This window comes from Barbatula barbatula (genome assembly GCF_947034865.1).
Source record: "Barbatula barbatula genome assembly, chromosome: 4".
NCBI lineage: Eukaryota > Metazoa > Chordata > Actinopteri > Cypriniformes > Nemacheilidae > Barbatula > Barbatula barbatula.
This window is the reverse complement of record NC_136768.1, coordinates 27573956-27596055: the sequence shown is the minus strand read 5'-3', so window position 1 is coordinate 27596055 and position 22100 is coordinate 27573956. Positions and strand designations below refer to the sequence as shown.

General features: G+C 44.3%; 2 protein-coding genes across 2 annotated transcripts in view; one reads left to right on the top strand and one right to left on the bottom strand.

The window, feature by feature from the left end:
- Nucleotide 1: 1 nt before the first annotated feature.
- Nucleotides 2-11958, bottom strand: LOC306893332 (C-type mannose receptor 2-like). Its single transcript, XM_079455116.1, has 5 exons — nt 11916-11958; nt 9106-9144; nt 4215-4568; nt 1247-1591; nt 2-689 (listed from the first exon to the last, which is right to left on the bottom strand). The coding sequence occupies exons 1-5, from the start codon at nt 11920-11922 to the stop codon at nt 319-321; spliced, it is 1116 nt and encodes a 371-aa protein (XP_079311242.1). The 5' UTR covers nt 11923-11958; the 3' UTR covers nt 2-318.
- A 9783-nt stretch (nt 11959-21741) lies between these two features.
- Nucleotides 21742-22100, top strand: part of LOC306893344 (uncharacterized protein) — a 14869-nt gene continuing 14510 nt past the window's right edge. The window contains exon 1 of the mRNA XM_079455130.1: nt 21742-21861. Within this exon, the coding sequence (XP_079311256.1) occupies nt 21801-21861 (61 nt within the window). The 5' untranslated portion in view covers nt 21742-21800. The remainder of the gene's footprint in view (nt 21862-22100) is intronic.

Sequence of the window (22100 nt, the reverse complement as noted above, 5' to 3'; positions counted from 1 at the left end):
TACCGTCTATAGATTCAACTTTATTTGAATTGATGGACATACATTTTAAATCAACACATATTTAATTTCACTTACAGAATATTGTGATTAAAGAATCAGATTCTGAAAGAGTTAAACAAACACACATCACTATCATCTGCTATTAAACTTTAAACATCAACCAATAAATGTCATTTAAATCTGAATATTTCAACAAGAAACACCACAGAAGTGTCAAAATACATCTATATGTTCATCATTCAACAGTTACTTACAAAGCTAAATTGAGTCAGAAATGAAAATATTGAGCATCACAGATAGCAGCAGACACACATCTGTTCATGTTGAATCTCTTCTGGTGCAGATGAAGTTGAGTTGTTGAGATCGAGGAAGGCTGATCCAGAGATGATCTCCTCCAGACTGAACCGCTCCAGCTCTGTGTTCACCGCTGCAGTCATTCAGATGATACTGACCCTCTGGAGCCCAATTCTGATAGCAGACGACCTCTCCTCGTACCCAGATCCAGAGATCCATGAGACAGTAATAGTGTAACCCCAGCCACACCTGAGCAGTCGAGGCCTGATGAAGAACTTCAGTCACCATGAGCTGAATCTCCTCTGAATCCACTGAAACCAGATCAACATGATTCTCTCTGCAGTAATTTAAAGCTTCAGTCCAGCTCAGATTCTTCTGGATCAATATCAGCCCATCTGAACACACAACAAAACACAAACACTGTGACTGAACTGAGATCAGTTTCTTCATGAAACTACACTTCAACATGGCAGACAAAGACTACAAATTACATAATTGTATGAATAATGAGTGTTATTGTGTTGGATTAAGCATAACCCAGTCAACACGATGATGTCACTGTGATGTCATCATGAGCTTTCAGAATACTCCCAATGAGATCAAACTGTGCACATCAAACTCACTGTGTGCTGAAACTGTGACGTTGCTATTGTACTGTTATCTTAGATCTGACTGGTTTGTCATTATGTTGATGAGTGTTGAGCTCTTGACTCTACAGTGTTTGACTTCTCTTCCTATTGGAATCAATAAATAATAACCTCACTATCTGCCTCGCTCACATTCCCCTGTGTTCCCCATTTTCAGCAGAAGTGTTTGTATCTGACATGGTGGAGTTAGAATCCTGAGGCATAATTTATAACAAAACCCATCACAATATTATAGAAACGTTGTGAATGAACTGAGATTTTAATAATGAAGAAACTTTTGTCTCAATTTAACTTTTGTTACTCACCTTTATGACACACAAAGTGCTTAAGTTTACTGCAGCCCTCATCATTCCACTGACCCTGAACATGTGTGATCTCTGTACAGAAGCCTGTAGAAGATGATCCAACATAATTCGGTTCACCAGGCGCCCAGTTTCTGAAGGTGGAGTCAGTGTTATCTGACCACTCCCACGAGTCTCTGAACAGACCAATCCAGACAGATGTCTGAGGATTATTAATGATGTTGTGAATCAGTTGATGGTCAGTCTGGTTCCTCACACTGGTCAGATCAGTATGATACTGTCTGCAGAAACTCTGAGCTTCTCTCCACGTTTGACTAGAAGACTCAATGATGTTTGTTTTACTGCTGTCTGTTGAAGAAAAGAAAGATTCAAGTCTCATGATTTTCATTCATTCTCATTACACTCACAGTTCTGATGTCAATCTACAGAAACTCTTTTCTTCTGAAAGTCTTGAGTTAGTGCAGCATGTGTTTGATTCTCTCTTTACATCTGCTTGGATTTCTCTCTGTCAATCAGTTCACAGCAATGAGTTAACCACACACCATTATTTTCATGGGTTCGCCTATGCAGATATCCTATCCAACCTGGAGCATTCTGCCCCGGTTGAGGCGAGTACGCCAAGCTTGGAGCCTGCCCGAACACAGAACGCACCCTGCAAGCAAGCTAGCTCTAGCCCATTAAGGGCCCCCAGCAGGAGAGAATTTGCTCATTGGCAAAACGTTGGCCCTTTAGAGCTGGCCCTACACGGGCAGCCCTCATCTCGTCCACCAATGTTGAAATGTTGATCACTTTTGCACCTGCTATTAATGTAGGAATAATTTTGAAATTTCGACAATCCGTGATCAGTGTTTGCTTTAGGTGAGCTCTTGACTCTTGACTCTCCCCTTATCTAAAGCAGATTTTTTATTTGTTCACAGCTTATACAGGTGCTGGTCATATAATTAGAATATCATCAAAAAGTTGATTTATATCACTAATTCCATTCAAAAAGTTAAACTTGTATATTATTGTAGGAGTCAAACCGAGCTGTGTTGATTTCATGTTTGTTTCTTGTGAATAGTAGAGTGTGTGATTATATATATATATGGCCACAGGTCTGTCTACTGCCCCCTAAAGGACTGTTGCGAGACTGAAGCTGGAGCCCAAGGGAAAAGGCCTTAAAGACAGGAAGCCACAGGATCTGGGGTGGCTGAGAAGGCAAACAGTCTTTTGACCGTGTTGTTATGTGCTGTTTGCTACCATATAAGAAACTGCTTTCATTTAATTGTTTGTTTTATTTAACCTCAAGTTTTATATAATATTCTGTCTACATCAATAACAATAAATGGTCATTGGACCAACTGGATCAATTTCTACTACTCATCTTTATAACTGCACGTGTCAAGCTATATCCAGCTCAGCCAACAGTAGTAGCAAAAGCGAACAAAGGTTGCATAGGAAAAGGCTGTTACAATTATATTCATTCATTACACACATACTGATATATTTCAAATGTTTATTTCTTTTCATTTTGATGATTTTAACTGACAACTAAGGAAAAACCCAAATTCAGTATCTCAGAAAATTTGAATATTACTTAAGACCAATACAAAGAAAGGATTTTTGGAAATCTTGGCCAACTGAAAAGTATGAACATGAAAAGTATGAGCATGTACATCACTCAATGCTTAGTTGGGGCTCATTTTGCCTGAATTACTGCAGCAATGAGTCGATCAGTCTGTGGCACTGCTCAGGTGTTATGAGAGCCCAGGTTACTCTGTTAGTGGCCTTCAGCTCTTCTGCATTGTTGGGTCTGTTAAAGTCAGGCGAGTTTGCTGGCCAATAAAGAACAGGGATACTATGGTCCTTAAACCAGGTATCGGTTGCTTTGGCACAGTGTGCAGGTGACAAGTCCTGTTGGAAAATAAAATCTGCATCTCCAAAAAGTTCAGCTGGAAGCATGATGTGCTCTAAAACTTCCTGGTATTCGGCTGCATTCACCTTGGACCTCAGAAAACACAGTGGACCGACACCAGCAGATGACATGGCACCCCAAACCGTCACTGACTCTGGAAACTTTACACTGGACCTCAAGCAACTTGGATTGTGTGCCTCTCCTCTCTTCCTCAAGACTCTGGGACCCTGATTTCCAAAGGAAATGCTACATTTTCTTTCATCAGAGAACAGCAGTCCAGTGCTTTTTGTCTTTAGCCCAGGCAAGACGCTTCTGAGGCTGTCTTTTGTTCAAGAGTGGCTTGACAGCTGAAACCCATGTCGTGCATGCATCTGTGCATAGTGGTTTTTGAAGCACTGACTCCTGCTGCAGTCCACTCTTTGTGAATCTCCCCCACATTTTTGAATGGTTTTTGTTTCACAATCCTCTCCAGGGTGCGTTTATCCCTATTGCTTGAACACTTTTTACTACCACATCTTTTCCTTCCCTTCACCTCTCTATTAATGTGCTTGGACACTGAGCTCTGTGAACAGCCAGCCTCTTTTGCAATGGACTTTTGTGTCTTGCCCTCCTTGTGCAAGGTGTCAATGGTCGTCTTTTGGACAACTGTCAAGTCAGAAGTCTTCCCCATGATTGTTTAGCCTAGAGAACTAGACTGAGAGACCATTTAAAGGCCTTTGCAGGTGTTTTGAGTTCATTAGCTCATTTACATTACATTTAGTCATTTAGCAGACGCTTTTATTCAAAGGGACTTACAGATGAGGAAACATTGGAAGCAATTATAACAACATAGACAACAAAATACATAAGTGCATCAAAAACTAGTCTATTAAAGCCTAGCACAGTATACAAAGCTAATCAACCAGCTACATGTTGACAGAAGAGATGCAGGCTTGATTACTATAAAGTTGATTTATAATACAATTATAATATAATATGCTCCGGCTCCTCCCGAACTTAGTTAATTAAACAGCATTTAACACACCCAGAGCGAAGTTTTAGTAATGATTTGGGAAGTGAAGGTCTGCTGTCACTCACCATTGTAGCAGATGAACTGTGACGGCACATCACAGTCCTGGTGATGCCACGTTCCATTTCTCATAACAGCACAATTATTTGTGTCAGTCGATGGTTCAGTTTTCCAGTTCAGATATTTCACAGGATCACCCAGAGACCACTTCCATTTATAAACACCTGTATTCTTCAGTCCAATCCAGGCAACCACCAGACTGTCTTTCACAGTCTTCATCAGCTCGTTAATGTCATTGATGTTGTTGACTGTGGCCAGATCTGTGTAGTTCTCTCTGCAGTATCTCTGAGCTTCAGTCCAGTTCTTATTCATGTTTATATAGTGATAACGGCGCTGAATGCATTCAGATATTGAACAGAGAGCTGAAAGAGAGAGTTTAAATCTTTATTAAAACATGCAGAATAAATTTACACGACATTATAAAACAAACATTAAACCAGAAACAAGGTTGGACTACTGAAATGATCTCCTTGCTGGTCTTCCTGCAAAGGCTATCAAACCACTTCAGATGGTTCAGAACGCAGCAGCACGCCTCGTCTTCCAACAGCCCAATCTCTCTCTTTCATCTCTCTCCACTGGCTACCGGTTGAAGCCCGGATCAGATTCAAGTCACTGATGTTTGCATACAGGACTATCACTGGATCTGCAATGGCATACTTTCACACCCTACTACACTCCCGCACCCCATCAAGAACCTTCATAACCTCCTACACTACTACACCCCATCAAGAACCTTCACACCCTACTACACTCCCGCACCCCATCAAGAACCTTCATAACCTCCTACACTACTACACCCGATCAAGAACCTTCACACCCTACTACACTCCTACACCCCATCAAGAACTTTCACACCCTACTACACTCCTACACCCCATCAAGAACCTTCACACCCTACTACACTCCTACACCCCATCAAGAACCTTCATAACCTCCTACACTCCTACACCCCATCAAGAACTTTCACACCCTACTACACTCCTACACCCCATCAAGAACCTTCACACCCGACTACACTCCTACACCCCATCAAGAACCTTCACACCCTACTACACTCCTACACCCCATCAAGAACCTTCACACCCTACTACACTCCTACACCCCATCAAGAACCTTCATAACCTCCTACACTCCTACACCCCATCAAGAACTTTCACACCCTACTACACTCCTACACCCCATCAAGAACCTTCACACCCGACTACACTCCTACACCCCATCAAGAGCCTTCACACCCTACTACACTCCTACACCCCATCAAGAACCTTCACACCCTACTACACTCCTACACTCCATCAAGAACCTTCATACCCTCCAACACTCCTACACCCTATCAAGAACCTTCATACCCTACTTCACTCCTACACCCCTTCAAGAACCTTCACACCCTACTACACTCCTACACCCCATCAAGAAGCTTCACACCCTACCACACTCCTACACCCCATCAAGAACCTTCACACCCTACTACACTCCTACACCCCTTCAAGAACCTTCACGCCCTACTTCACTCCTACACCCCATCAAGAACCTTCACGCCCTATTACACTCCTACACCCCATCAAGAACCTTCACGCCCTACTACACTCCCACACACCATCAAGAACCTTCACACCCTACTACACTCGTACACCCCGTCAAGAACCTTCACACCCTACTACACTCCTGCACCCCATCAAGAACTTTCACACCCTACTACACTCCTACACCCCATCAAGAACCTTCACACCCTACTACACTCCTACACCCCTTCAAGAACCTTCACGCCCTACTTCACTCCTACACCCCATCAAGAACCTTCACGCCCTATTACACTCCTACACCCCATCAAGAACCTTCACGCCCTACTACACTCCCACACACCATCAAGAACCTTCACACCCTACTACACTCCTACACCCCGTCAAGAACCTTCACACCCTACTACACTCCTACACCCCATCAAGAACCTTCACGCCCTATTACACTCCTACAGCCCATCAAGAACCTTCACGCCCTACTACACTCCCACACACCATCAAGAACCTTCACACCCTACTACACTCCTACACCCCATCAAGAACCTTCACACCCTACTACACTCCTACACCCCATCAAGAACCTTCACACCCTACTACACTCCTACACCCCATCAAGAACTTTCACACCCTACTACACTCCTACACCCCATCAAGAACCTTCACACCCTACTACACTCCTACACCCCATCAAGAACCTTCACACCCTACTACACTCCTACACCCCATCAAGAACTTTCACACCCTACTACACTCCTACACCCCATCAAGAACCTTCATACCCTCCTACACTCCTACACCCCACCAAGAACCTTCACACCCTACTACACTCCTACACCACATCAAGAACCTTCACACCCTACTACACTCCTACACCCCATCAAGAACCTTCACACCCTACTACACTCCTACACCCCATCAAGAACCTTCACACCCTACTACACTCCTACACCACATCAAGAACCTTCACACCCTACTACACTCCTACACCCCATCAAGAACCTTCACACCCTACTACACTCCTACACCACATCAAGAACCTTCACACCCTACTACACTCCTACACCCCATCAAGAACCTTCACACCCTACTACACTCCTACACCCCATCAAGAACCTTCACACCCTACTACAGTCCCAAACCCCATCAAGAACCTTCACACCCTCCTACACTCCTACACCCCATCAAGAACCTTCACACCCTACTACACTCCTACACCCCATCAAGAACCTTCACACCCTACCACACTCCTACACCCCATCAAGAACCTTCACACCCTACTACACTCCTACACCCCATCAAGAACCTTCACACACTACTACACTGCTACACCCCATCCAGAACCTTCACACCCTACTACACTGCTACACCCCATCAAGAACCTTCACACCCTACTTCACTCCTACACCCCATCAAGAACCTTCACACCCTGTTACACTCCTACACCACATGAAGAACATTCACACCCTACTACACTCCTACACCCCATCAAGAAGCTTCACACCCTACTACACTCCTACACCCCATCAAGAACCTTCACACCCTACTACACTCCTACACCCCATCAAGAACCTTCACACCCTACCACACTCCTACACCCCATCAAGAACCTTCACACCCTACTACACTCCTACACCCCATCAAGAACCTTCACACCCTACTACACTCCTACACCCCATCAAGAACCTTCTCACCCTACCACACTCCTACACCCCATCAAGAACCTTCATACCCTACTTCACTCCTACACCCCTTCAAGAACCTTCACACCCTACTACACTCCTACACCCCATCAAGAACCATCACACCCTACTACACTCCTACACCCCATCATGAACCTTCACACCCTACTACACTCCTACACCCCATCAAGAACCTTCACACCCTACTACACTCCTACACCCCATCAAGAAGCTTCACACCCTACCACACTCCTACACCCCATCAAGAACCTTCATACCCTACTTCACTCCTACACCCCTTCAAGAACCTTCACACCCTACTACACTCCTACACCCCATCAAGAACCATCACACCCTACTACACTCCTACACCCCATCATGAACCTTCACACCCTACTACACTCCTACACCCCATCAAGAACCTTCACACCCTACTACACTCCTACACCACATCAAGAACCTTCACACCCTACTACACTCCTACACCCCATCAAGAACCTTCATACCCTACTTCACTCCTACACCCCTTCAAGAACCTTCACACCCTACTACACTCCTACACCCCATCAAGAAGCTTCACACCCTACTACACTCCTACACCCCATCAAGAACCTTCACACCCTACTACACTCCTACACCCCTTCAAGAACCTTCACGCCCTACTTCACTCCTACACCCCATCAAGAACCTTCACGCCCTATTACACTCCTACACCCCATCAAGAACCTTCACGCCCTACTACACTCCCACACACCATCAAGAACCTTCACACCCTACTACACTCCTACACCCCGTCAAGAACCTTCACACCCTACTACACTCCTACACCCCGTCAAGAGCCTTCACACCCTACTACACTCCTACACCCCGTCAAGAACCTTCACGCCCTACTACACTCCTACACACCATCAAGAACCTTCACACCCTACTACACTCCTACACCCCGTCAAGAACCTTCACACCCTACTACACTCCTACACCCCGTCAAGAGCCTTCACACCCTACTACACTCCTACACCCCATCAAGAACCTTCACACCCTACTACACTCCTACACCCCATCAAGAACCTTCACACCCTACTACACTCCTACACCCCATCAAGAACCTTCACACCCTACTACACTCCTACACACCTTCACACCCTACTACACTCTTACACCCCATCAAGAACCTTCACACCCTACTACACTCCTGAACCCCATCAAGAACCTTCACACCCTACTACACTCCTACACCCCGTCAAGAACCTTCACACCCTACTACACTCCTACACCCCGTCAAGAACCTTCACACCCTACTACACTCTTACACCCCATCAAGAACCTTCACACCCTACTACACTCCTACACACCTTCACACCCTACTACACTCCTACACCCCATCAAGAATATTCACACCCTACTACACTCCTACACCCCATCAAGAACCTTCACACACTATTACACTCCTACACCCCATCAAGAACCTTCACACCCTACAACACTCCTACACCCCATCAAGAACCTTCACACCCTACTACACTCCTACACCCCATCAAGAACCCTGTGTTCAGCAAATGAGAAAAACTAGTAACTTTGTATTGGCAACTATTGTACTATTTCTCTTTTATGACATATCGCTTATTGCTTATTGTAAGTTGTTTGGATAAAGGCGTCTGCTAAATGACTGAATTGAAATGTAAATGTAAACACAAACTCACAGATGACAAGAAGACTGAAATTAAGAGTCTGAGCCATTTCTGAAAAACACAATTTTGTTAATCATCATTTATTCATTGACAAAATGTAAATGAATCTAAACTACTTTAATACACATCAAATAGTTTGTTACGTGTCTATGGAGGACCGTAAAAGTTGTTTGTAAAGAAATAAAGCATTTAATTTTTTAATAACTAATTCTACAATACAAATTGGCATTAAACATTTGTTTACAACTTCATTTATTTATCCAAATATAAATAGGCGAAATGATGAGGTCATTCATTTTTTGTTGTTTTAATGGGCAATAAAAAACTTGATTATAAAAATTATTAATAAACTAATATGAATCCATCAATAAATACTTCAAATTAAAAGGGGACTTAAAAACTACATAAAACATGCAATAAGTAGATCATTTTAAAGCGCATTACCCTGTCAAGATGTGAGGTCATGCGATGATCACAGTGATGTCACTCACAGTGATGTCACTCACAGTGATGTCACACCATTCTCAAACTGTGACAGTGTGAGTAATATTTGAACTCAATGTGAGTTTATTTGATTTAGTCACAGTTATGGTCATGAGTGTTTGCTTTAACTGGGCTCTTCACCCACAACTGCTTAATTTTGCCTGCTGTCAATGTTGCTTTATGAATCACAGTTGTTATGGCATGAAAAAACTGTTTGTGTACCCATTCTGAGAATACAGCCTCCCTAATGATAATGATCATCTGATCTCATGATCAATTTGAGTTTGGTTATCAGTTTTACATTACTAAAAGACTTGAGGACCTTAAGGTGGACCTTTGGGTCCCCTTTTTTCGGGCCCTGCGGAGAGCCCCCTTACTCGTTCTGCGAGGGGGGTTGGCTCTCCTGCTGGGGCTCGAGTCCATCCAGAGGGTGAGGCACCTGCAAGCATTCCATGTCCACCGATTGCCAAAATTCAGGCCCGGTGACTCTCACGTGATCCTGAGACCCCGGCCGACTTACGTGCCCAAAGTTCCGCCGCCTCCCTTTGGGAACTAGGTGGTGAACTTGCAGGCGCTCCCACACCGGGAGAAAGACCCAACCTGTACGTGGGGTGTCCAGTAAGCGCATTGCGCCTCTACTCGAACCACATGGAGGGCTTCAAGGCCCTGAGCAGCTCTTGTCTGTTATGGAGGTCAGCAACGGGAGTGCTGTCTCCGAGGAGAGTTGTCGCGCTGGATCGCACACGCCGTCACTACGGCGTGCCGATCCTAGCCCTTGCCCATTTGACTGACGGTACACTCCGCTCGGGGTGTGGCCTCCTCGTGGGCATCGGCTCAGTGCGCCTCTCTGGCAGACCTCTGTAGAGTTGCGGGTTGGGCTACGCTATACCTCGCAGAGGCTTGCAACCTCCGTGGGGAGTCGGCAGCTCGAGTCTTGCCAACAGGTGAGACCAGCAGTCGTAGGGCGTACGCATAGCGCCATTCCCCTTCTTAGGTGGATCAGTGCGCCATGGGATGCCTCCCTTCTTTCCCCAAGGGTGAAGAATAAGCAGTCCGTCCATCCATCAATAAGCACTCAGGGCGGCGGGCTCGTCGGAGCAGCCCTGCCGCCTATGGCCGGGTATCAAGCTGAGTTGTTACATATAGCTCTAACCGGACCTAGTGCCCCACACGTAGTAACCCCCCACTAGGGTGGTTCCGTCTGAGATGTCGTCATGAGATGGTTCCCCGCGTGGCAACCCATGACCTCCCCCAGGTGGACATCCACCTTGCGGCATTCCGCACATACCTCCCATGAGTTCTCCCCTATTTGGTGAGACCATGTTGGTGTCTCCACTGTATTCCCCCTATGGTGGGAAGTGGTCTCCGTAGCGCACGTCCACATTGAGGGAACAGCGCTTACCCAGTAGCCCTACGGTACCGGACAGCTTCTCATTTAGAGAACAAGGCCTCCGTCTGTGGTGGCCGAGGGCAGGGGCTACTCTTCTTTGCCAAAAGCTCTGGGAGCCCCTGGCTGCCCACTGGAAGGTTACAAATTTCGCGATAGCGCTCACGTGTGGCTCGCCCAGGTCGGTCAACGTCGCTTCGCTAAAGATTGTGACGCGGCCTAGTGCTGTGGCGTTTTCAATAGGAACCCCATCTGTCGGTTCGACACAACGTCGAGAGACCGACAGAAAGGGAACGTCTCGGTTACGTATGTAACCTCTGTTCCCTGATGGAGGGAACGAGACGTTGTGTCCCTCATGCCACAACACTAGCCGTCCGCTGCAGCGATCGTGAGATGCTCTCAGGCTCCTCAGCACAAAAGGTGAATGAATGAGCACGTAACCGAGACGTTTCCTCATCAACATTCACCCGTGATTATAATATCATTCAAGCCTCCTTTGGCAGATTCAATATATCAGATGTGCTCTATACAGTGAACACACAGTTCCAGCAGCCAGAGGAAGAGAAGTCAAACACTGTAGAGTCAAGAGCTCAACATTCATCCACATAATGACAAACCAGAAACATCTAAACCTCTAAGCTCACAGTATAATAGCAACATCACAGTTTCAGCACACAGTGAGTTTGATGTGAGGATACATTATGACCTCATATGCAGTATTCTGAAAGCTCATCATGACATCACTGTGACATCACCTTGACATCATCTTGTTGAATGGGTCATGAATCCTTTATTATTTATAACCTATATCTAATTTCCTTTAGAAATTATTCCTTTAAAGTATGTCTCTTCTATTTATAAATTCTTAATAAAGATTAATTCAATTTTTTTTATAAAACAGAGAAAATAATAATTTGAATAGGAATGACTAGAGAATGTAAAAAGTTCTTACTTTTCATGTCTTGATGAATGATCTCCTGGTGAATCTGCTGCTGTTTGTCTCTCTGTGTGTTTATATGTCATTATATCACATCTGATCTTTAGCACCTCACATCATTTGTTTATTTCTCTGGAAAGACTCATTTTCATATTTCATTTCCTTCTCTATTGTGTTTTACTTCAGAAAGTCATTACCATATTTCAAGTGTCAGTTTTTTGCATATTGCATAAGGCAGTCGAGGCATAATGGTCAGAGAATCGGACTCGTGACCAGAAGGTTGCTGTTTGGATCCTCAGGGCCGGCAGGTAACACCTGAGGTGCCCTTGAGCAAGACACCTGACCCCTACTTGCTCCCCGGATGCTGCAGTGATAGCCGCCCACTGCTCCGGGTGTACGTGTGTTCATGACTCTCTGGATGGGTTAAATGCAGAGCTCACATTTCAGGTATGGGTCACCAAACAAAGTCACTTTCACTTTCACTTCACATTGTGTAACAGACAAACAAATATAATCAAAACTTCATAAGGATAATGTTGCTGCTATTTACTAATATCATTATTTGTCTTCTTTTTTACTTTATATGAGGCAAAGTATTACAACTGGAGAAAAACTGTTTTGTCATCATTTTTCAGTATTTGCATTAGTTTGTCCATCAGTTGATGATTTGACGGAAGTTGCTAGTTTGATGCTATGTTGGTCAAAATAATCCTTGTGATTTGATTGTAAACATGTAAATAGTAACTATAAACAGTTGTGTGATAAACACGCAGTATACTGCTATCATATGAGCAATACAAATGTAACAGTTGGATACAGAGCAACAGTTGGGTATAACACACAACACACAATTGCCCAAATAAGCTGTTTATGGACTTGGTGAAAAGCTAAGTATGCTGGGATAAAAAAAAGTAAGAATGAGCTTGCTCGCATCGATCTTTACATCAGTCAACACACACTTATGTTGCTGGTGTTGAGGAATTCTACACACACATGAATAACAAGAGCTGATATTTGCATTGATGTTGTTGTTGTTGTGTAATGAACGTTCACACATTCATCTTTGTTTCTCGTTCAAATGAGTTTTCCTGAAACTCACGGCTGTGCAGGATAGTCACGCCATTATTATATCCAAAGGCGCTTTAAAAGAGATGACACTGGGGACCAGGGGCCTCATGTACAAAGACTTGCGTTGAATTCATACTATAACATTGCGTACGGACAAAGCTGTAAATGTGCGTACGCACAAAAAAAAACAGATGTATGAATCTCTGTGTACGAAGGATCCCACGCATATTCTCTTTGTACATCCCAATTAACGTAGAATTGAGCGCACATGCATGAGCACAACTCCCCACCCAGTCTCCTCCCCTAATTAAATCAATTTAAATATAGTAATGAGTTCACTTTGGCAAACGATAGCAGTAAGAAAATGGCTAAAGCAAGCGGCAAGAAACGAAACTTTACGGAAAGTGAACTGGAGGTGCTACTATCGGAGGTAGAAACCAGAAAAAATATTTTATTTGGCACTTTGTCCTCCGGAATTAACAAAAGGAAAAAATATGAGTGGGAGAGTTTGGCTGGAGCCGTCAATGCGGTGGGATCTGAAAGTTGCACTGTAAATGACCTTAAAAAGAAATGGTCTGATATTAAGGTGGACGTAAAACGGAGAACTGCTGCGCACCGACAAAGTGTGGGCAGAACAGGCAGTGGTAAAGGGGTCGATGAACTAACACCCTTTGAGCAGAGAGTTGCCTCAATTATAGGTGACACTTTACTCTCTGAAGTGGTATCTGCTGCTGTGGGAGACTCAGATTCACTACAGGACTGCCACGAAGGTAACAATTTCTCATTTGTTTTTACTTTGGTATATATAGCCTTTTTCATTATCAAATGCATGCAATGTAGTTGACCAAAACTACACCAGAGATTTTACATATCCATTGCATTTATGGCAAATGCGTGTGCCCCTTAAAAATGGAACGGACTCAAATCAAAGTTAACATGTGCCTGTGTTTATTTAGACTCATATGGTGCAATAGCCGGAACATCCACTGGCACGCACTCGGAATCCTCCCCTCCTGAGCAGCCAGCGCCCACTGTGCCCAGTGTTTCCAGTGCTCCCACCAGTGCTGACGCCCGTCCGTCTGGCCGCGTCTTGACGCATGCTGTTTTGGAGTCACAACAGCAAATCGTAATGGCCATCGGAGAAATCAACAGTCACCTTAAAAATATCACTGACGCACTCACAGACATAAGCCACTCATTATAGGAATTGGTCAAAAAATGAACTTTGTCTCCGATTACCATTTATATTGTTGCAATCACATGTTGACGGGCCTGAATAGCTTGTTGGTTGGGCTGCACATACATTGGTCCTGGGTCAGGGTCATCTGGCGGTGCTGCCACCTCACCAAGTGGTATGCCATGCCTGTGCGCGACATTGTGCAGCACAGGCCAGCACAATGCGGCACACCTTGTCAGGGCGGTATAACAGCATCCCCCCACTCCTGTCAAGGCAGCGCCACCGACATTTCAGCTGCCCAATCGCCCTCTCTACAACTGACCGAGTGCGAGAATGGGCATTATTGTATCTGCGCTCTTGGTCAGTTTGTGGGTTGGTGAGGGGGGTTAAAAGCCACGTCTTTAGTGGATAACCGCGGTCTCCTGAAGGGTTATTCAATAATTAAATGCAAAAAAATATATATAATATACAATAAGATAAAGCATAACTTTAAATGCATCACTTACCAAGAATCCACCCATCACGCACCCTGCCAGTTTGGAGCCTCATCCCAACCATGCTGTTTGTAAGGATGTATGAATCATGGGTTGACCCAGGCCACCTTGCCACAATATTTGTTAGGCGCATTTGTGCATCACAAATTATCTGCACATTTATTGAATGGAAATGTTTCCGATTCACATATGCAAATTCTTCTTCAGATGGCGCCTTCATAGCAATGTGTGTGCAGTCGATCGCTCCGATTACATTAGGCAAACCGACTATCGCTGCAAATTGCGTTTTAATGTTTGTCTGGTCAACTGCATCATATGGGAACCTTATATACCTGGTAGACATGCGGATGATCCCGTCCCATACCGCTGGCATTGCGCGGCTCAAAGACGACTGGCTTATTCCTGAGCGGTCTGCCAGTTCCCTTTGGAAAGAACCAGTTGCCAGAAAACCAAGTGTTGTCAGCACCTGCAAGGGAACGGGTATTGCGTGGCTCCTCGCTGTCTCTCTCTCTATATTCGGACCCAACTCAGCACAGAGCTCCAAGAGGATAGCCCTTGGAAATCTGAAACGGCTGATAAGCCAGTCATCATCCTGAGCAAGAAAATCATTGTGGTCCCTAAAAACTCGTTCTCTTCGGATTCTGCCATTAGCAATGTCCTCTAATAAAGCCAAAGCTGCCATTGCCATAGACTAAGGGTTGTGTCAATTTGCATACCGGTATGCTTTTATATGTTCTTATTTAATTGCATAATTGATATAATTAATATAATCCTATAAGGCTTGTGTGACAATATATGTCAATTATTTATAAATTGCTAATTAATAGCAATGCTTCCCACAGGTGGTGGTGCGATAGACTTGTAGAACAAATTATTGTGTAATGTTTACAACTTCACTTCATTGCCTGTAAGAGTCGCCAACGGACAAAAACAATGAGAAATGTACGTACGCCAGACATGAAGTTGGCTTGGAGGAACGCACATTCTCGCGTTAATTTCACCGTAAGTACATCCGACCGTGAGCGTGAAAGCTGGCGTACGCAAAGTTTTTGTGCGAACGCAAGGTTGATACATGAGGCCCCAGATCTTTAGGTACTGGCCAGTGGAACCTCTTACCGTGTTGTCCAGATATTGTTCACTGGCTCATCAATCGAACGGCAGGGTCCTAAGGGTTCCATTTTTAACACCACAGGTAATAGCAGTATTTGTGGCCTTACAAGATTACGTAATATTAAACAGACAAATTTTACATACATTGAAAAAGAAAAGCATTATTTCACTGCTAGGCCTGGAAAAAGAAAGCATTCAAACAATAAAAATAAATATTGCTCAGGTAGCACTCTAGATTACAGCCGCAATGAAAGGCATAATGAAACCAAATTCACCGCCAAATTAATTGTACCAATAATGTACGTCTTAAAGGATAACAATGAATTGCACAAGGAATGAAAAACATAAGAACTGCGACTGACATCCATCACAACATTTGATGACGTTAACTAAAGATAGGTGAAAATATCACTTGACAATGTTTTCGCTATATTCATTCTGCTGTGTGCCTCTCTGGCCCGCACACACGCAAGTGAATATGCACACCTTCTATGTCACTGAACACTTGAACACTAGCAGACTTGACACCGAATGGCAGACGTTTGAATCCCTGTCTACCCCATGGTGTATTGAATGTGCATAGCAGGGAGGATTTTGTGTCGAGTTTGATTTGCCAGTAGCCATCCTTCTGTCGAGGATTGAGAACATTTTCTTTCCAGCAAGCTTACACAGTACATCTTCGGCAGAGAAGAGATGATGAAGAACAGCTTTATTTAGGTTGTGAGGATCCAGGCATACTCGTAATGACCCATTCTTTATTCAGTGACAACAAGGCTGTTAACCCAAAGAGAAAGTTGGGTGACTGGGGCGATAACATCTTTCTGCAATAGTTGGTCCGGTGTGCTATTCAGTTTGCCCATCACTGCTAAGGGAATTTTCCTACAACCATGAATGACAGGGATTACTTTAGGATCCACGTGTACATGGTGTTCACCCAGAAACTGAGCAAGTCCTTCAAAAACTGTTGCACATTGAGACATCAGCTCTTCTTTGGAGGTGGTGGTTGATTTCAACAGTGTCCACTTGTTTCAGTAGCTGCATCAGTTCACTTGCTTCCTGACCGAGTATTGGAATTGAAGAGCGTCTGGTTCTGTAGAAAGGTGTGATGCACTGCAGCTTGACCACACCTTCTGGCTTTAGTTTCATTCCTCCATATGGCACCAGCATGGTCGAAGTATGTTGCAACAGCTCTGCTCCCTTTAAGCATTGGTAAATGTCCAAAGGTAGAATGTTCGCTTCTGCCCCCGAGTCCAATTTGATATCTTATAATAATCTTCACAATGTATCACTGCTAGCAACTGCCCCTTCTACTTTCCCAATAGGATTGTGGAACTGCCAATCTGCTGTGAACAAAGCTGATTTCATTACAGCTTTTGTTAAACATTCTGGTCTTTCCATCGTAGCACTTACAGAAACATGGATCAAACCAGAGGACTCTGGCACTCCCGCTGCCCTCTCCCATAACCACACTTTCTCCCACAGCCCTCGCATCACAGGAAGGGGTGGAGGCACCGGTCTACTCATCCCCAAAGACATGCAAATTCAATCAGCTAACACCCATGTGTGACATCAGCTCCTTCGAGTTTCATGCTGTTACTATCACCCACCCTGTTAAAAGTCATTTTGTAGAGCAGGTTTCCACATCAGCAACCCACAAGTCTGGAAACCATCTAGATCTGATCTTCACAAGGTACTGCTCCACTCATCACTCTCAGGTCACCTCGCTGCACACGTCTGATCACTTCTTTCGTCACCCTCGACCTCGACCTCACTGCTCCGGATAGCGCAGATGTCTTACCGATGGTCACCTTCCGACGCAACCTGCGGTCTCTCCCTCCCTCCTGTTTTTCCTCTGCTGTCTTCTCTGCACTCCCCCCCTCTGATGAGCTCTCTCTTTTGAATACAGACAATGCCACAGACACTCTGTGTTCCACGCTTTCATCCTGCTTGGACAACCTATGCCCTCTTGCATCTGGACCAGCCCGTGAATCCCCGTCGGCTCCCTGGTTATCGGATGTACTGCGTGAGCATCGCGCCAGCCTCCGGTCAGCTGAGAGATAATGGCGCAACTCAAAAGACCCTGCAGACCCCTCTCTCTACCAATCTCTTCTCTCTTCTTTCTCTGTAGATGTCACCTCTGCAAAAAGAGATTACTACCACTCGAGGATCTGCAACTCTCCGGACTCTCGAACGCTCTTCAAAACCTTCTCTGCTCTCCTCTCTTCATCGGAGTTAACAGCTGCTGATTTTCCATCGTTCTTCGTAAAGAAAACTACTGCCATTAGCAGCCAGTTCTCTACGCCACCACCTGTCGAACCCGCCCACATACCTGACAGGTGTGTGCTCCCCGCCTTTTCTCCTCTGTCTGAAGCTGATGTCTCCAAGGTCATTGGTTCCAACCACCCTACCACCTGCCCACTGGATCCCATCCCCACCCATCTCCTCCAGGCCATCTCTCCAACGGTTGTGCCTGCTCTGACCCACATCATCAACTCTTCGCTCACCACTGGGACATTTCCCACAGCGTTCAAAGAGGCCCGCATCACACCGCTTCTAAAGAAACCCACCCTGGACCCCACACTGCTAGAAAACTACAGGCCTGTCTTCCTTCTTCCCTTCATCGCCAAAGCCCTGGAGCGAGTTGTGTTCAATCAGCTCTCCTCCTTTCTCATGCAAAACAACCTCCTGGACAGCAATCAGTCTGGGTTCAAGACCGGTCATTCCACAGAGACTGCACTGCTCTCAGTCATCGAAGCCCTGAGACTGGCAAAAGCATCATCCATGTCATCTGTGCTCATCCTACTGGATCTGTCTGCTGCCTTTGACACTGTCAATCATCACATCCTCCTGGCTTCTCTCAGTGCTATGGGTGTCTCTGGCATGGCGTTGCAATGGTTTGAGTCTTACCTCTCGGGTAGGTCATTCAGAGTATCCTGGAGAGATGAGGTCTCCCCGTCCCAACAGCTCAACACGGGGGTGCCACAGGGCTCAGTGCTTGGACCGCTACTCTTCTCCCTTTACATGACATCCCTCGGCTCGGTCATTCAGAAGCATGGCTTCTCCTATCACTGCTATGCCGACGACACACAACTCTACTTGTCATTTCAACCGGACGATCCGACGGTCGCTGCTCGCATCGTGGCATGCCTGAGTGACATCTCACTTTGGATGAAGGATCATCACCTGCAGCTAAACCTTGCAAAAACGGAACTGCTTGTGATCCCAGCCAACCCAAAGATTCGCCACAACCTTGCCATTCAACTAGGCTCATCAACGATTACACCGTCCAGCACAGCCAGAAACCTGGGAGTGGTAATCGATGATCGGCTTAACCTCACAAGTCATGTTGCCAGCACCACCCGGTCCTGTAGATTCATCCTCTACAACATTAGGAAAATTAGACCTTTCCTATCGGAGCACTCTACGCAAGTCCTAGTCCAGGCTCTTGTCCTGTCCAAACTGGATTATTGCAATGCGCTTCTGGCTGGACTTCCTGCTTGCACAATCAAACCTCTCCAGATGATCCAGAATGCGGCGGCAAGAGTGGTCTTCAATGAACCGAAGAGAGCGCATGTAACTCCACTCTTCATCAGGTTACACTGGCTCCCTGTTGCCGCCCGCATAAAGTTCAAAGCTATGCTCCTGACCTACAAGACCAACACCGGATCTGCACCATCGTATCTCCACTCGCTAATGCAGACCTATGTTCCTGCCAGATCACTGCGGTCTACAAAGGAACAACGACTAGTAGTACCATCCCAAAAAGGAAAAAAGTCACTCTCCCGTACCTTCTCTGGATCTGTTCCACATTGGTGGAATGATCTACCAGCTGCTACAAGATCAGCCGACTCGGTTGCCATCTTTAAAAAACGCCTAAAAACGCATCTCTTCCGTCAACACGTCGCTGATTGATTTTTCCTAATTCTCTTCCCTTTCCTTCTTTATAAAAAAAAATTACTAACCTCTCTATTCTTAGCTTTGTATACTGTGCTAGGCTTTAATGGACTAGTTTGATGCACTTATGTATTTTGTTGCCTATGTTGTTATAATTGCTTCCAATGTTTCCTCATCTGTAAGTCGCTTTGGATAAAAGCGTCTGCTAAATGACTAAATATAAATGTAAATGTAAATACCACAGTGGAGAGGAAACACACGCTGTAGAGTTGTTTGTCCATTTAGGGCTACTGTACAAAACATGGCGACGAATTCAATGTATGTAGGCCCGCTCTGTATGTATTCGAAGGTATTACAAATATAACGGTTCAGGTCTTTATACACCTCTGAAGAAATCGTTTTGTATATCACATTGCATTTTTGTCAATAGACCCTCCTAAAAACACTGTATTGTTCCCCATAATATATAATCTTATTTTCTTAAGGGTTTGATACTTTTTCCTGTGATGAATGTATTCATAAAGCACCACTTTATTCATTTGTCGTTCATTAATGTCTTAATTCCAGTGATGAAGGATTTTGAAAGTCTGACACTAATCTTTATTGAGCACTGCTGTAAGGTTAACCCTGCCTGCTTTATATGTTTTAAACTGATTAACAGATGAAAATATTCGTGAGCAATTAAGAAAAGTCATTGAAAATAAATCAAATTTATTCAGTTACTTTACTTTAATAAAGTCATTAAATTATAAAAATATTAAATTATTTAAAAAATGCTTTCCACGATTTTCCAATATTTTCTGTTTTTGTATTTTAAACACATATGAACACAGTTTCAAAGCCACACGGTTTATATGTTTTAGTGTCTTATGCTGCGGTCTCAGTTGACTTTTCATTCTATTAACTTCCATTCAAATGCATACGAATGGGTCAGACGGGAAATGTAAGGCCGTCCGAAGATATTTCACTGTGTCGCAAAGTTCAAGTTTGATGAACTCTGACCTGCGACTTTGCTTCACATGAGTGTGTGAGACCAAGAAGAAGAAGATGAAAACATCACAGTGTAACTCATACCTGTCATCACTCCCGTTCAGTTATGTGAACCCCGGACTGTCAGGTACCGGAAGGCGTTTGTGTGATCAGGAGGTCGGCTCCTTGAGCCCCTGATCATCTGCTGAGCCTCAGTTAGAAGCTGAAGCTGAACGGTAGAGTAGAGATGATTCACATCCCGCTGAAAACATTCTCTTTACACCGCTAAAGGTCCACAGATTCCCCTCCATGCTTTCCATTTAACGCTCTGTCCTCACATCTGTGTCCGCTCACTGAAGACGACAGATCCTTCCATCCAGAGCTTTGATGCTGAAGAGTCTAATGTACATTACAGCTTGATCTGCAGAATGAATCTATTCGTCGTTTTTAAAGTCTTATTATCTGTTGTTATTATACTTTGTGTTCTGCAGAAAACTCTGAATAAAAACAGGTGATATAGAGTTTATTTCTAATATTTCCCATACTGTGACCATAAGCAGATCTTGTAAATAATAACTGCGCTGCAAACACTGGTAAATCCATCCATGTAAATAAATAATAAACACATTCTGCTAAATAATAAAATGAAAACGGGACGCGTGAAGGGACAAACTGTTTGTACTTTTTAAACCGTGTTTAGATGCATTTCATGTCTGACATTGAGATCTCGGGCAAGTTTTAAATTAAATTCACTTTGCTGAAGGACGGTAGTTTCTCCAGAAACAGAGCTGCACACATCTGCCCTTGGTGGTGTTTCTAACCTCAAACTGTTCAAAGGTGTTCAGCTCAAGAATGACCCATCACAGGCTGTTTCAAATGTTCTCATGTCGTCTGTGATTGACATGCAGGTATTTCCAGATGACAGAGTTCATTAATGTCTGTGTCTGCTGCATGATGGGTAATCTGCTGATCTGTGGTTTGGAAGAAGTGTGAAGATGACCTCACTCATGTTCTGCTTTTGTGTGCGTGCAGATAGAAGAAGAACGGAGGTGTGATCAGCTAAACTCCAGAATGTGTTAAAGTCTGTTCTAGTCCGTGTGAAAAGAGGAAATGAGAAACCACAGGAAGAGACACAATATGTTGTCAAGAAGAAGATGATGAGAAGAGAATCAGTAAGAGAAGCACAACATGACTGAGAAGAGTGATATATGTCTGCTGGGACTGATCCTTCTCTCTTCACTATTCACAGGTAAACACATTTATTTCATTTCATTCCTCTCACAGACATGTTCACTTTCATCTCATGTCACATTTATCATAGAGTTCATGCGTCTGATTCTCACATTCATCACGAGTCAATGATGGAGGAACTAGATCACATTATTTACTGTCAAATCTTCTGATTCATGTTCAAATAATAAACTCTATCTGTCATTGAGAGATTCATATTGAACTGTGTGGATATATTGTGATGTATTAATATGAATG

Excerpts from the sequence above, each read along its gene's own strand:
- LOC306893332 (XM_079455116.1), bottom strand. Across the intron at positions 1,592-4,214 it reads ACAGTTCATCTGCTACAATG|ACAGCAGTAAAACAAACATC; the intron begins GTGAGTGACAGC and ends TTTCTTCAACAG. Across the intron at positions 690-1,246 it reads GCACTTTGTGTGTCATAAAG|ATGGGCTGATATTGATCCAG; the intron begins GTGAGTAACAAA and ends TTGTGTGTTCAG.